This window comes from Curcuma longa, chromosome 5 (assembly GCF_044706935.1).
Source record: "Curcuma longa cultivar G26 ecotype Majalengka, Jawa Barat chromosome 5, ITB_CL_G26_1.1, whole genome shotgun sequence".
NCBI classification, from domain to species: domain Eukaryota; kingdom Viridiplantae; phylum Streptophyta; class Magnoliopsida; order Zingiberales; family Zingiberaceae; genus Curcuma; species Curcuma longa.
In genome coordinates this window covers 4,856,442-4,873,186 of record NC_133865.1, presented here as the reverse complement: position 1 = coordinate 4,873,186, position 16,745 = coordinate 4,856,442, and the positions used below count along the sequence as shown (strand labels likewise).

The 16,745-nt window shown below is 35.6% G+C and overlaps 1 protein-coding gene across 1 annotated transcript; it reads right to left on the bottom strand.

Moving 5' to 3' along the window:
- Positions 1 to 999: 999 nt before the first annotated feature.
- Positions 1,000 to 16,187, bottom strand: LOC141829459 (auxilin-related protein 2-like). The gene is made up of 8 exons (XM_074716929.1): positions 15,436 to 16,187; positions 10,946 to 12,677; positions 10,732 to 10,870; positions 10,533 to 10,630; positions 10,394 to 10,459; positions 10,212 to 10,301; positions 2,959 to 3,135; positions 1,000 to 1,321 (listed from the first exon to the last, which is right to left on the bottom strand). Exons 1-8 carry the CDS (start codon positions 16,053 to 16,055, stop codon positions 1,283 to 1,285), a joined length of 2,961 nt encoding a protein of 986 aa, XP_074573030.1. The 5' UTR covers positions 16,056 to 16,187; the 3' UTR covers positions 1,000 to 1,282.
- Positions 16,188 to 16,745: the final 558 nt, after the last annotated feature.

The following is a 16,745-nucleotide window of genomic DNA, read 5'->3' as shown; positions in this document are numbered from 1 at the left end:
GAACTAGAGCAGGCTGTTGGTGCCAAGACACTAATCGCTACCATCGTTGCCGCGTTAAACATGTTGCTTTGTCTTCTGCTTTGTCAATGACTAAAGTGATGGTTACCAATCATGTTGGACTATTTATGCCCCGGGGGCATGTGCCGTGATGTCAATCATGTTGGATGGTAGCCCATTGAACTGGTTGCTATTCAGGCTTAGGCTCTTGCACTCACCTAGCTCCAACAGGATTGGTGGTTTTCTGTAGTTGGCCGATCTAAGAAGGGATCAGGTCACTCAGGTTATTGCTCAACAAGGAGGAGGAGATGTAATTCCAAATAATGGAGAGCTCAGCACTGAGTTTTTCCACAAGATGAGATCGCGAAGGGAGGAGAGGTAGAAATGTAGTTGAGCTGGAGTTCAAGGAGATCTTAGACTATAAAAGTCTAGGGCTTTAAAAAGTCACCACAAATGCTCAATCTTCCATCACAAAGCCCATTTCCATGATTTTATCACAACATCCGTTACAAAATACATCATCCCAAAAAGTTTATGACAAGAAATTTAATCTGTTAAAAAAGTACAAGTTTAATTTTTTTTTTTTTAACCCCATCATAGAGCTAGCTTTCGCTGTGATTGTAGCATCATAAATGTCATCAGCTATGCAATATCATTGCAATCTTTTGATTTTTTTAATAAAAGAATATATTATTAAAAAATTTCATAAATGACATTTGCGATGCCGTCCTTGAATTAAAAGTACTTTTAAAAAATTAAATTCTCTAAAATCACTGACATATTTTAACAAGGCACTACAAAACCCTTGAATATAAATAAACAATACAATTATATCACAGACAGAAATCCCAACAATAACACCATCACATCATATCACATTAGTAACAATACAAGAATAAGTACAATATATATTAAAAATAAAGGTTTAAAATGTAAGTTCGACGAGCCAAGTCATTGGATATTGGAGAAGAATCACATGCAATCTTATCAAAAACAGAAAAATAATGCGTAACCATAATTTCTCATTCTTTTAAAGAAAATTCTAGACTGACCAGGAATACTAAAAACTGTGTAAAGGGAGGAAAGTAAAGAGGAAAAACATTATAGAGAAGAAAGAATCTGCAAGGCATTACACAAATCAAACAAATAGGCAACTTTCTGGAAATGCAAAAAAAAAAAAAAACCAAACTAGAATACACAACCCATAAACATGAGAAGAAAACAAAATGTGAAGACGTTAATATGCACCCAACAAGTCATGCAACAAAGTCGCCTCGAGGACTTCTTAAAAGAGCTCTTCGGAGTTGAACTTGTTCCAAGCCTCCTGGTTTACATAACAAAACATTCAGAAAGGGAAGGCATTCTAGTCAATGCTAAAATAGGTTTTTCAGTCATTTTTCTTTCACCATAAATGAAAACTATGAAACTAACATTTGCTAAGCATTTCCATATTCAACCCAGCATTTTAAGGATATCTTAACTAAGTCAAGAGCCAAACTCTTTACAAAATGGAGACTTGAACAAAAAAATAGAAGCTAGCACTCAAGAAGTTCTAGACACCTGTGCCCTTGGTTTTACTTTTGAAATATTTGACCTAAATTTCGAGTTGAGACAAGAATATCCTCAGCTTGTGTTTTTATTCATGCATACAAAATTAAACCATGATTCTCTCAATTATGTTAACTGTGATAAAAAAAATTAATCAAAATAAAGTCATCAACAATTCTAGTAAAGCAACACCTAGAAGTTACAATCAAGAAGAAATGGGAAGGATCAATCACGATATCATATTTCTTAGTTCTGTTCTGTTTTCAAAGCTATGAACAATAGTGAATACAATTACAAGGAATCTAAATGTCTTTTTCATTACCTCATCAGATCAAAATTTCCTAAAAAATCCTGAACCTTTATATTTACATATTGCTTGGGATTTTTTTCCCCCCCCTAGACTTCCCCAAAAATCTCATCTTACGCTTTTGAAATGTCCAACCAGGTAATCAAAGACATTATAAAGGCAGTTGCACAAACCAAAGCAAAATCAGCAGTCAAGTTGATTCAATATTAACTAAACTCGCAATGAATTTCACAGACTAAACTCTAAGAATTTTACAGCCTAGAATATCTTACACAAAGCAGAAGTACAAAGAAACAGCACTCTGGGAACTTTAGCTTTGCTGGCTTTACATGGAGAATTCAGGGTTTAAACTACAAAGCAAAAAAAAATGCACAAGATACTCTTCCCACATTTAGTCATTTATAGTGTGTTGGGTTCACTAAATGGAATTGAAAAGATAAGGATTAGGTATTCCTTTGCTTGGTATGCGGAATGAATAGATGCTTTATTTGAATTCCTATGGTTTAAAAGAATGTTATAGGTAATACACAAGTAAATGTACCTAGAAAATATTTTATTATACACATTTTTTATCTTATAATTTTTATAGAATAATTATGTATATTCTATTTTTGGTATTTTATTGATTAGTCACAACCTGCAAATGCAATATACAACTATTTAAAAGGTGTAAGTAGCATTTGCAACTTCCAAGCCCTTTACAGGCCACCTGTCCTTGCAAATAAGTTATTTGCTCAACTGGATAGTCACTTCGTCAAATATGGATCCAACATGATAAAATAAATGCCATGTTCTTTAACTACGTCCAGAAAATTTTCTCCCACTAGTGCTATAACACAAAATTTAAATAGCAGGCCATGATCCACCATTAAAGTTCAATATTAATGTTAAACATTATTTTGCCCAACCATGTCATGACTCTTAAGCACAAATTTTCATCTTTCAACTATGAAAAAGCACGTGGAGTTATGTTTGTAGCTTCATTATGGAGAACAAACCATTCAATACTCTTATAAAAACTCACAAGGTTAAATATGGAGTGAACAATGTCAATGATTTCAATTAATAAGTTCTAAAACAAGGATAATTAGCATGTGAATACAGACCTTGAGGAGATCAAAAACCTTCTCAGCTATGTACTTTTGTTGAAGAGTAGCACCTTTTTGTTGCACTTTATCAGGATGGATGCACAGAGTTGCTTTCCTATAAACTTTTTTCACCGCCGCACCAGTAATAAGATCCGTTAATGATACAGGTTGCCAGCCACACTCAGACCAAAGGACCTATGAGCATGTTTCAAAACAAAAATATAGGTAAAAGAACTACAAAGTTTTCAACTGTGCTCCTTCCACCTTTTTTTTTTTTATAAATAAAATCATGTTAATAAGTTTCTTCTGAGAGGCAGAGAGGGTCACAGAGACGTCCCTTCTAAAAATATGTTTCTTTTACACATACACACACACGCGCAAAAGACTACTTTTCTACATTTCTGAGTTTGCCTGTGAAAATTTGTGTGATTACTTGATAAGGGCATGTGCAGCATAGATCTTATCTTGAATCAACATGGAAAAAATGGATTGCAAAAAGCTTAAAAGTGAAAGCTCTATAATAAGCTTGCTAGATTAACAATGATAAAAAAAACTGGCCACCTCAAGTTGAGGAACAACTGAAAAAAGCTAATCTTAAATCAACTATATGATGTGTGATACCCTATTTCAATCCTATGGGGCATTGTGGGCTAATATACTTTAGTTTTCCAATTACTAAGGGCAGATTCACTGGAAGAGATATTCTTGACGAAGCTTCAGATATAGAAATGTGTGTTTACACAATCCTCAAAAAATATTCTAGAAGAAGCTTCAGATAGAGAAATGGATGTTGACACATTCCTCATAATTTCCCAAAATATCATTTAGTCAGCTAAATGAGCAGATATATTAGCAAAATCCACTGAATTTGCAAAACCCTCTTTGCTTTCACATTGTTGAGCAAGGAATTATCTTGGCAATGCAATTCAAAAGAAAGTGGTTATTAGTTATTGAGCTTACAAGATCCAATACACAGGCTAGTATAATTAAATAAGAATAAAATGTGATCAAGTACAAAAGACAGGCTGCAATTATTTTAAAGAAATGAAAAAGGTGAAAAAGTAATAGTCTGGTCGAAAGTCCTTAAATAAAATGTCAGGAAGAAGAAGTGTTCAATAGGTAAACTCCTAGCCCTGTGTTAGTTATTCAGATATAATGTAAATCTTTGGCATTCTCTAGTTAACCTCACATTCTGTCAATAGTGCACATGCCATGATGATAAACAAAATTCACACTAGGTGGAACAAGTTCCATTAAAAAGGACTTGAGGGGTTGAAGGATTAACAAACTAGTATAATTCTCTCTAAATGAAGGTGCAACAAAACATAAAAACAAGCACCACTAATGGTAGTTGTTCCCTTCTCCACGCGTTCATCTTCCCAACTATCAAGTAAACAAAACATATAAGCAAGAGCCAATTATAACTTGTGAGATTCCAGAACCAGTATCCATATACCAAATATTGGTCCGATCCTAGCATCCATACTTTATTTGACAAGAAATGAAACTGCACACAGAGTAGGGAAAAGCTTGACTAAGAAAGACCTGCATTAAACTAGGATGGCTATCGTCAACTTTAGCAAACCAAACATTGAAATCTAACTCAATCTGCTAGGTAGAAATTAACCTTAGTCCTAATGAGATGAAGCTTTGACTGGACTTTGATAGACAACATAATTTAATAAGAAAGGCAAGAGAAGGCACTTGATAGGATAGTGGTTCGATCAAAGTTGTAGTGCAACATAAATTTGACCAACAAGTAGAGAAAGATGATGAGGGTTATATGTTATAGTATTTGTTTTCTTTTCAGGAACCTAATTGTAAATTTTTAAAATTAATGGACTCATTTGCAAAAATGTTAATGAGTAACCTAACCCCACTTCTCCCCCAAACTGTATCGTACTTTCTTTTCCCTCTAATCCAGCTGCCGCCACCATCTGCCGTCATACCACAACCATGGCCACCTCTCCCCAAAGCAATCATTGCCGCCAGAACCACCACCTCTTCCATCTCCAATCTCTTCCTTCATGATCTCTCTCTTGATGTACCAATGCTGCCTTGGGTCGTCGCCACCATTGCTTCCACCAAAGCAATCACAACTTCGTTGATTCTTTCACATGATGTGTGACCTAGTCATCTACAAGGCAAGCGACTGATCACTATCCTATTTGATCTCATGGTTGTAGGTTGTTCTTGCCCATCTCAGGAAATCACTATCCTCTTGTTGGAATTTTTTGCACAATCGATTCGTTGATGCGAGCGCTAGCTTCTTACTGAGCTACCTTTATTGTCTTGCTCTGAAGGAGAGCAATAGTAACTCAGTCGTTTCCACTTTGTGGCCTAGTTATTAGCGTAAATATAACATATTTAAATCAGAAATTTGTTCAATATTATGACTTATGTTCTAATAAATCAAGACTCTTTTTCATAAGACACTATGTTGTGTATTTCATAAAGCTTGAGGATTAAGTAGTTTGCCCCTTTTGACAGTGATCATGAATAACTTAAGTGTACTTGTCATGAAAAATGCTTTATGGAACAAAATCAAAATTAATGTGTTCTCATTCACATCTAACATATGTAGTTACTAGCATAACCTCGTTATGTTTAGAGTCATCTTGTATGTGATGTGAATTTCTTCTTTGAGGTAGTTTATTCTTCCTTTCATTACATTTGTCTTGCGTATGATTAAATTTATGAAAGTAGATCATATAATTCTAAAGTTGTTGGAAAGGAAAACTATTTTCGTAATTGTCTCTACCCTTATCTCTATTGCTTGTCCATTTGACATTCATAGTTGTCTAGAGTGTTTTGATGACAACTAATCAACAAGAAATAATAAGTATACTGAAAATATGTGAATTAAAGAATAACTTTGTATACTGAACAATAAAACAACGAAACCATTATTTATAACTTAGAGCTTCAGCTCCACATTTTCAATACTGAGCAATAAAACAACGAAACCATTATTTATATCTTAGAGCTTCAGTTCCACATTTTGAAAAGAGTTAGTGTGTTTCGGCTTCACGCTCTATAGGGGTTGTGTGATTACTTATATAAATTAACAAAACAATAATTGCATCACTTATACCATAGAGCTTTGGCTTCACATTCTAAAGGAGTTACATGACTACTTATATTGAATTAATAAGATAAATGAAATACTTATATCATAAAGCATTGCCTCCATGCTCAAAAATGTCCCTCGAGTCTTTTCGTGTGTGTATGCTTCAACTATATTATATAAAATGTTTTTTTCACTGGGTGGATAGAAGGGCATTCACCCTTTTTTTTGTAAGATGCATTTCAATGGATTACAGGTCATTCACACTTTATTTTATATTTATATATGATGTGTTCTTGTATTGAGTGGATTGCGGGTTATTTACTTTATATATATACAAGGTATCTTTATCGAATGAATTGCAAATTGTTCACAATATATATATATATTTATCTATGTTTATGATGCATTTCGTACTGAGTAGATCGTGGGTCGTTCATTTCTATGTTTGATGTATCCTTTATTGGGTTATTGGGCAGATTGCAAGTCATTTGCCCCTATGTAATGTTATAGCATTCCCTGATAAATACAAAAGGTAATAATTGTAAGACTATAAAAAAGGAATCACGATAAACGATGAAACCATTCAAGAGAATTTAAGAAAAATTTGTGCTAAGAGATTAACGAGGTTAAATATAGAAAATGATAAACTTGACTATTTACTACTCATTAAATTTGGTTATGAGATGTATTATTTTACATCATGCACTTCCCTCTTATATCCACTTTGTATTTTTATGCTCACATTTTTTACTTCTAAATTATTTATTGAGATTTGTGCATAATATTGGTGGAGTTTCTTCAAAGTTATGCATTTAATTAGTTTGGTTGGCATCTGCATATATTTTTTATTTGGCATTATTGCAGTTCACACACAAGCAAAGTTAGCTTCATGACATGTCTAGCTTGTGCAAGGCATGACATTATACATTAGGCAACAACTATGATAATACCAGTTCTTTATTTCATGAGGATGATGATCGTATTATCTTAGATTTCAAGGTTATGGTTATCAGAATCACCAACGATATAAGGACTACATAGTCGAAAAGTCTAAATGCTAGTGGTATTGATTGGTAGGATATGTGAAATCAATTTCATCAAGAAAAAAAAGAAAACAATAGAACAAACTCATAGATGGCATGTGTGTTATGTTGAATTTTAATAATATTTATATTATTCGAGGAAAAAAGATCAAAGCAGTGCCCTTTATTTCCAAAATCATCAAAGGTCATCCCTATTTTCAATATTATCAAAGGGGAACCCTATCACCTATAATATGCCCATTATACTCATTTTTATCCTGATTTATTAAAAATAATCGATAAAATTTAAAACCATTTACTTTTGTGAGTTTCAAGCAAAAACTGTCCTAATTCAAATGAAAATGTATTTGACTGTTCACTTTGCAAACCATTGACTATTCATATGTAGAGTTGGAAAGTTTTCAAATTAACAAATTGAATCCTTTCATTTTGTTAGTTTGAGAATTCAATGTCAATTGCAATATATTCCTTAATTAAACTGTTCAAGCAATTCAATGAGAATTGCAATATTATATTCATTTTGTAGCAGGACTAAAGTTAGAACTTAAAATGTTTTTTATTTCAGATTGGTAAAAAAGGCAGTTTTATTAGATAAAACTAAGGTTTAAAATCTCTACCTGTGGTAAAGTTTCAATCCTGGATCAAAACGATATAGTTTCAATATTGTATCGTGTCGTACCGGTATAATTTCAGTATTTTTTAAATATAAAACATATTAATTAAAAATAAAAAATTTAATCTAAATATTTAAAATAAAATATAAAATATTTTTTAAAATATATATAATGGGTTAATTTTATTAGGCTTTAATTAAGTCTGTTTAAATTATCTCAATCATAGTAGCTAGGAGTTGATTAAAATTATTAATTTAATTAAATCTAAATTCACTATTTCCGTCCTGTTACGCATTCTCACGATGCACCCCCGTTGCTGCGCTACTCCAGAGACATCGCGCGAACCCGGGGACGCCTCCTATTATACACCACAATTATATATAGAGAGAGAAAAAAATTTAATCAAATTAATCGATTAGAACTTCATTAAAGTTAATACAAAATAAAATAATAAATAATAAATAATAAATAAGAAAATAAATATAAAAGAATATATATGATTTATTAGAATTTTATTAGATTTTGTTAGAATTTAAAATGAATTTTTAAATATTTTAATGGGATAAATTGATTAGGGTTTTAAAAAGTCTGTTTGGTTATCCTATTTAAATGAGGAGTTGATAGGAAACATTAACTTAGGTTTGATTAAAATCTAAGTTCATTTTCCTTCTTACCCTCGTCTTCTCCTGCTGCCCACGCCCGCATGTCGCCACAACCTCCTTCAGCTGTCCTCCGATCACCGCAGCAGTAGCGCTGCAGCTAGCCTCCCCATCTATGGCCGTGCACATCCCACCACTGCCGCAACACCTGCTGAGGAACCGTTGTCATTCGCCTTCCCCTCTGCTGTCATCGCTGATGCCACCACCAACCAATTCACACTACATGCCTCCGAATGAGTCTCGTAAGCTCGACGACACCTCCGAAGGAGGAGCATGTGCCCGGCAATGCCTCCGGATTCGTCACACGGCTGCGGGGATCCCTCCGGACTAGTCGCAAAGGCTCAGCAGGACCTCAGGGTGCGTTGACACCAAAGCCTTCACTGTGCCGGTTTCAGTCCGCGAGCGAAATGAAATTTTTCGCCCATATCAGACGAAACAGCTCGAGATTTCATTCCTTGGATAAAACTAAAAGGGTATAATGAGTAAAAAGGTGATTGGGTGCCCCTTTGATATAAATCAAAATAAGGATGCTCATTTAAAGATTTTGAAAATAAGGGGAGCCTTTTTTATTTCTTTCTCCTGTTATGTTTCTTTAAATACCAGAATTTTAATAATACAAATCATAAATAACAAATTGTAGAATTAATAGAATTAAATTAGCAACACATATATTAGTAAAAGCTTATTATAATTACCTTTTCACTATCATCGTTCTTATTTAATATCATATTTTAGAAATCTTAAATAAAATAGTACTATCATTAAAAATTATATTTGATTAGAAAAATAATATTTATTAAATCATATTTATTAACGTAGAATCAACAAAATAATACAAATAGGTCTTAATAAATAATAAGATCAAATTTATTAATATAGATTTTAAAAAGTTAGAATAATATATCTTATTTGATAAAAAATATATGTATCTAGTATTATAGAGTGTAATTGGGACCTAAATTAGATCAAATTGACATTATAGGAAGGAAGGATTTTAGAAAATTGTAAATCGAGAGAGAGTGAAAGAGACAGATGAGGCAAGCTAGTCAAATCGTGAGCATTGAGGCTGAACATGCAATCTCGTGATATATCTCAAGAGGTGATGACACTAAGCAATTTAATACAGAATTAATATATCAGTAAAGGCTCTCTACCCCTTCCATGCATATCTACTATGTTTTAAGTTGGGATCGACCAAACTTTGGCTAGATTGACCTAACTCGCTGGTGTCTTAAGTTAATTCGACCAAATTTCAACTGATTCTATCATTTTCACTCTTATTTTAACCAAAATTTAATTGATTCTATGGTTTCCATCTATTTTCTAGTCAATTCTAATTCAGTTCTAGTTAAGTTTTTCAAATCCCTAATATTTTAAATTACAACATCAATCTTTATGAGATTTCAAAATACCTATGCCAATACAAATCCAACTTACACAATCTATATTAGTATCAAATGATAAGATGGTATTGACGACCATGTTCAAGGAATAGATGACTATCCATATAAAATTTGAGTTTAGATTTCTATCTAGGATTGAAGTGCTGCTTATTAATAGAAGTTTCTGAATTGTTAGTGAGTTACACAATTTCAGTTGCATACGCATATAAATGTGCTTGCCTACACATATACATTACACATGCAAATAACTCAAATATGAAATTATATAAGTATGTGCCTTGGTTTTGCTAGCATGTGCCTGCATCTTGTTTCCTAGGCCATATGTTCATTAACTCCTAGTGTCTTTAAAAACATTTACCACAGCATATAGGAAAATTGAAACAGTTATAATCACTCAGCAGATCAGCTTTAGAACTTTTTATGCAGTAATGTTTTTTGAGCAACATAGGCAAGACATTCAACCATTTAGAATGAGAACTCACATGATGTAGTGTTGAGAGTAGTGCACGCAGATTGCCTTCTTTTCCAGCAGCCCAACGTTTTATCTCAATATCTAATGTCTCAGCAATCCTCTGAAATTCATCATATAGCATAAGTTATCATATAAATACAGAAGGTAGAAAAGATTCCAACCAAGTTTAGTTTGGAGAACTTGCTAGCTTACATGTCTTTCTGCCTGCTCTTTCTGGATTTGTAAATCGCGCTCATTTTTCTCAGCTAGGGCTTTTATCTGTGAACAAATTCCAATAGGGCTAACTGCCTAAAATTGGAGTCTATTAAAGTAACAAAGCTGTGAACATTACTGCACGTTCTTGCGTTCTCTGATGGCGCTCGAGCCTGGCTCTTCTTCGTTCTTCAGTCTCACCTTCAATATCTTGAAATTCTCCAGATAATGGGGGTGCTTTTAGAGTAAACATGTTATTAGTTGAAACAACCTATTTATACTACTAGCTCTGAAAAATTACAGGAACCAAAAGAAAGCTGCACTAGAAAAAACACTACCTCCAAATATGGAACTAAGGTCATCCACAATATTAGCACTAGAAGATGGCTTCCTAACGGTAGATGAAGAACCTGAGGCCGTTCTCAGTGATCCATCAGAGCCCCCTCTATTCTGAACTTTAACTTCAAACGTCGTTTCCTAAAAACAAAGACAGCCAGTGTTAACATGCACAAATCACATGGTCTTGACCCCAGAATGGATTTTGTTTCTTACCGAAGAGGTAGATCTTTGCTTTGGGGCACTAGTTGCTCGGGAGCCCATGCCAAAAAATGATTCAAGATCATTTTCTTCCTTCTGTTCTTCTCTTGCAGCAGCAGCAGCCACCTTTTCTCGAGCTGCTGCAGCTGCCCTTTCCCGAGCTTCTGCAGCTGCTCTTTCTACTGCAGCTCTCTGGGCTCTTTGTCGTGCTTCTGCTGCAGCTCTCTCCACAGCAGCCCTTTCCCTAGCCACATTCACCTTTTCCCTTGCTTCTGCAGCTGCCTTTTCAGCTCTTTCTCTTGCCTCTGCAACAGCTCTTTCTCTAGCCTCTGCTGCGGCTCTTTCTCTTGTCTCTGCAGCAGCTCTTTCTCTAGCATCTGCTGTGGCTCTTTCTCTAGCCTCGGTTGCAGCTCTTTCTCTTGCCTCAAGGGAAGCCTTTTCCCTTGCCTCTATAGCAGCCTTCTCCCTTACCTCTGCAGCTGCCTTTTCAGCTCTTTCCCTTGCCAATGCTGCAGCTCTTTCACGTGCCTCAGCAGCCGCCCTCTGAACTGCTGCTCTCTCTGCCCGCTGACGTGCTTCAGCAGCTGCCTTCTCTGCTTTTTGTCGAGCTTCAGCAGCTGCTCTTTCCCTAGCCTCTCTTATAGCTCTCTCTGCAACTTGTCTGGCCTTTTCTCTTTCCTTCTCTAGTTCTTGCTCTCTCTCCATTTCTAATCTCTTTGCCTCTTCTCTATCTTCTCTTTCCTTTTGCAATCGTTCCTGGTCCAATCTTTCTACTCTTTCCATACCTCCAAGATCTTTTCCTTCGAAATTTATCTTTTCATTTCTTTCTTGCTGCGCATATTCATGGTTCCTAGAAAATATTGTGTCATATTCTCTTTCCATTACCTCCTCACCATGTTGGAACTTTGCCTCACCTCTGTCCATAGCAGCTGCTGCAGAAAATTTCTGATTTAATTCTACACTATTGAAAATGTCTTCGTTATGCATAGCATATGCTTTAGATTTGCTCATAGCAAAATCTTCAAGGTTGTCTAATGGAAATCTCTTTATGGAACTTGTATCATAAGGATGGCTATGGCCAAACTGTTGAAGAGGCTCATTATCTTTTGTTTTTGCATCAACATTGAAACGTGTGTATTTTATGACAAGTGGAGGTGGTGGCCTTGAAGGAGGTGGAGCATTTGTAGGTTGAGTGCGAAGGGGGACTTCTGAAACAGTAAGCCAGACATCATCTCCGGTTTCAGTATGTCTGTAAATGTTAGGTGCTTGATCCCCTGTAGTATTTCTTTCATGCGTGTCTGTATGAGGGCCACTTCTACCAATGGGGCTGTGCAAGTCATCAAATTTTCTGACTTCCACCTTTGGCATGATATTGTCAAATACATAAGTGAAAGAGTGGTGAGGTGGTTCCGTTCCTAATTCATCATAACTAGAACTTTTAGTCTGAAAATCATCTAAAAAACTCCTCTCCTTGTGTCTCTCATCTATTTCGTCTGAAGATGTAGTTACTGACTTCGAATTTCCATCAAAAGCATTCCTATTAGCAAAGATCCTCTTACTAGTAGAATGCATGTTTTTTGAACTTACAGGCCTCCCAATGCTTTCTAAAGGGTCAGAAGATAAACCAGATGATGAGTATGCTGAGGTAGATACAGACTCCAAAACAACGAATGGATCTTCTGCCTTATTTGTAGATGGTGTAGCTGCTGAGGCATCTGGCTTCTGGCGTCCAGCCTCTGGAGCTTCCCTGCAAAAGAACTTCATATTATGAAAATATGATGATAGCAAGAACGAAAATTTGACATCAATGAAAATTGACAAATGTGGAAATAAGGGCTAGAATCTATATAATCAATGGAGACTTGGCATTAAGGAAAAAGATCAGAGAGCAGAGACTTCAAGGAATTCAGTAATGTGATTAGAATCTGGGGAGCAGCTCGATTTGTTTTCTATAGAGAGTGGATAAATAGTTAGATAATGCAAATTAAGAACTTAATACTAAAGTATGTAAGAGTTTATTTTGAAGATCCTTATATTTAAAAGAATAAGTTAATTAAGGTAATTTAGTATTTGGAAATTGTCTTATTTAGAGGACACAGGGTATCCAAGTTTAATAGAATCCTTTTAGATATGTGATTATTTCTTTTCTAGAATGTTTTAGGTTATTTTCAATTTTGTTTGGGTTGATCTTTAAAAAAAAAGTCTTCAATTCCCCCATCTTAACCATTTTTCAGACCTTCATAAGTTTTGTACTCTATGTATGGAGTACAAAAACATCCAACTTGACAAAGCCACCTCAAAAAGTTAACAAGTAGCATGCCAGCTATTACAGCCATCCCAATAAAAGTATATAGTTCATCAGCTTATAGAGATATATATGCATGTAAGTCAAACATTGCACATGAACCATTTGGTACATTGTTTGTACAATTAACTAAATGAAGCTAAGAGTGTGACAAGATTTCTTGAAAATACAAGGAGTCATAGAAAAACAAATATTCAACTGATAAAGCATACATTTCAAACACTTCACAGCTAAAATTAGTACAATTGGAAGCAAAGTAAATAATTTTATTGGCCATGTGGAAGATAGTGATAGCAAATCCTATAAAAAATGGGTTAAGTATAAAACATAGCTCATAATTTTGGCTTAGCTTCAAATCTAGTTCATTTTAGAATATTTTTAATTATATGCATCAAGTTTTAGTTTTGTTTCAAGTCTAGCATTTACTTTAAAATTACAATTTCAAGTCTCAAGTCTTAATTTTGTTGTAATTCTAGTCACAGATTTTCATGCCTCAAGGGCTACTTCCACTTTAAAGCTTTCAGATCAAAAGAGAGTAGAAAGTCAACCATTTTTAAAACTCACAACTTACTTCAAAATGGTGTTTCTCATCATTTATCAAAGGGTCTCCTGCATGTTTTCATCAAGAAAACTGCAAATAATGGATGATTACTTTTCCATCACAATTTGAGATTGCATCCCCTATGCTTGACTTTTGCCAAAAGGACAAGAAAGGTACCATTATAATAAATATGCCAAAGTGCATAAATCACAAATTATACGGTTAACTCAGATGATATGATCAACTGGTTTGTCCACTTGAACTTATTGCTAAAGTTGTCAGCTTAATTCTATCTCTTATGTACCTTATATACATCTTACTATCACAAAGGGAGGGGAACCAAAGTGTAGGGAGGTGGAGGAGGAAGTGGAAGGGTGAAGGGAATTAAAATGGTTCACTGGCTTGTAAATTTTAAAGGTTTTATCACCTGACATAGTATTCATATGGCAAGAGTATATTTACCCACCCATTAACCAATGAAACATGGCAAAAGCAACAAAGAGCATGCCAAAAGATGCAGTAGTAGATTGAGCTGATGCTTGAATCTGCCCAACCAAACACCATTACCACTAACTACCCCGATTGACCAATCAATAGATGATATCCCAGACTAAGCAATCCAATGATAGCCATCACTATCATCATCTTGTCCCTATGAATTCTGACATTCTGTAAATGTTAGTTCCTTAAGATGCCACATGTTCCCATAACTACATAGTGACCAGTTGATAGTTACATATCCTTGTAAGATTATGTTTACCTCAACCTAGCCCCTGTGTGGACACTATGGAACACCACAGCAGATCCTACTAGCCATAATGCAGATACATCCATTCAAATTCCATATATGTATCTCAAACAAGTCCGCCTGGTTGCTAGGTAGCTTTGACTACCCCAAAGAATGCCACAAGGCAACTTAGTTTAATTTAATCAATTGGTTTAAGGCATTTCTTAGGCCCACACAAGCACCATGAGGCCAATGAATGCCACGAACACTGATTCCTTATCCAAATAAACCCACTTGGATACCTTGATATGATAAGCTATAAGCTTTTGATTTAATTGACAAGGAAAAGCCATGTTCACTAGTGTCTCTAGCAATGTTAACTCAGTTGGCTCCAAGAATCTCCTTATATAGCCAACTTTCAAAAGAAAACCAGGTCTAATCAATGGAGCACATATATAAAAGCAAAGGTCAACATTAGAGGGGGGTAACTATTTAGAATACTTCCACTTTAGTGTTATTGCTCATATGTTCACTTGGAGGATGGAAAATAATCCCATCAAAACAACATCAGATGCACGACTTTTTCTTTCTGATAGACCAATAACATATTTGCCTCCATTTTCAACAACTAGAAGATATAAGTCACAAAATTCAGTTAAAGTGGTGTATCACAGATCTAAACAAACAAAATAAGAAAATTGGACATACACAACAGGTTACTATCCTGAATCTCAATATAAACATATTTAATAAACTGCTTTGATGCATGAATATTTTTGATACAAGCAAGGTTTCTAAATATTACCAAGCTAAGTAAATGTTTTCATTGTTGACCCAAGTTCAATTAAGGGATAACATCACCATTTACTGTGCAATTGTAACGTTCAGCAAACAAGCAACAATCAAATTCACTTATTGGTCAGACATCATACCTGTCTTTCAGCGGGCTGTTCCTACCGAATCCTGAAATCAGCTCATCAAACTCTGAGATATTTTGTTCCTCCTTCTCCAAAGATCTCCCATCACTCCTGCCCTTAGACTCTGGCATTTGCTTCTGAAAGCTCTGAAGAAGATCCGCAAACGGAGGTGTCGAAACATGACCGGATCCTGATAAAATGGAAGAAAAAACATCCTCATACTTCGCCGATGACGAGTTCTTCAGGCCCGGAGCCCCGTCGAATATATCGTCATCATATACCGGCTTATCATAGATAGGCAAAGCCGACGAGGTCTTTGTAGTGAAATCCGCGAGGCCGTCCAAGGATGTCGGCGATGAAGAAGTAGCAGAACGACCACGAGAAGACGAATTAGACGATCCCAAGACGCCAACGAAGACATAATCATCGGAGATGCCAGCTCCGCTGTCGCTGACGAAGGGGTCGTTCGTCGAGGTTGGATTCCGTCCGGATCTTGCCGTGCTCCAGGAGGATCCCGCAGAGTAGGATCCTTCTCGTAGTCCTACAGCCTCTGTTTTGGAGGCGGACATGGGGGCGGACTTACCCTGCGGCCGGAGCCCGAAGTCGCGAGCAAAGTTATCAGATAGCTCATCCATGATAGAGGAAGATTCCGATCGTATCTATCACTGTTTGTACTCTGGAGGAAGAGATTTCCGCTGGCGGAGGCCTCCGGCTGCCGGACGGCGATCGAGGGAAGGGGTTGAAGAGGAGCAACGAAGGTTCGGCGATGAGTTGGGATTTAGAAAAAGGATGGACCTTGACTCGACCGGACATAATTAAACCCGGGCCGGGAGTACAGAATCAGGGTGCCTCACGGGGTTCATGATTTTTCATTCGTTGGAGATCGGTGTCCGCTGCTCGGAGCGGAGCAGTCGATGAGTCAAGATTCGGAAACTCGAAGAAGACCGATATGTTGTGAATGGGACGAGGGATTAGGAGAAATGGTTGGGATAGGATGCAGCCTGTTGGACCAATCAGTTTAGTCCCACGGAGTGGTCCGTGGAAAATGCATAAAACTGAAGGGTTTTTTTTTGCTTTCCTTTTTCCAATTGTAAGAGTTTATGTATCATAATTGTGTCATTAATGATCAAAATTTTTTTAAAAATGATCCATAAAATTTTTCTCTTGTGATTTAAGTGTGAAGGTAACCTGTTTATGTGATAATGTATTTTTTTATAATCTAAATATATAAATTTTGGAAATAGTTATTGTATTCGTCTACTAAATAAATTTGAAATAAAATTTATGTATATTTAAAAATCGATTTGTAAGATATTCATTTTATT

Coding starts and splice junctions, on each gene's coding strand:
- LOC141829459 (XM_074716929.1), bottom strand. CDS start 16,055: ATGGATGAGCTATCTGATAACTTTGCTCGCGACTTCGGGCTCCGGCCG. Junction 3,136..10,211: donor TACTCTCAACACTACATCAT/GTGAGTTCTCAT, acceptor ACATGCTCATAG/GTCCTTTGGTCTGAGTGTGG. Junction 1,322..2,958: donor AGGTTTTTGATCTCCTCAAG/GTCTGTATTCAC, acceptor TATGTAAACCAG/GAGGCTTGGAACAAGTTCAA.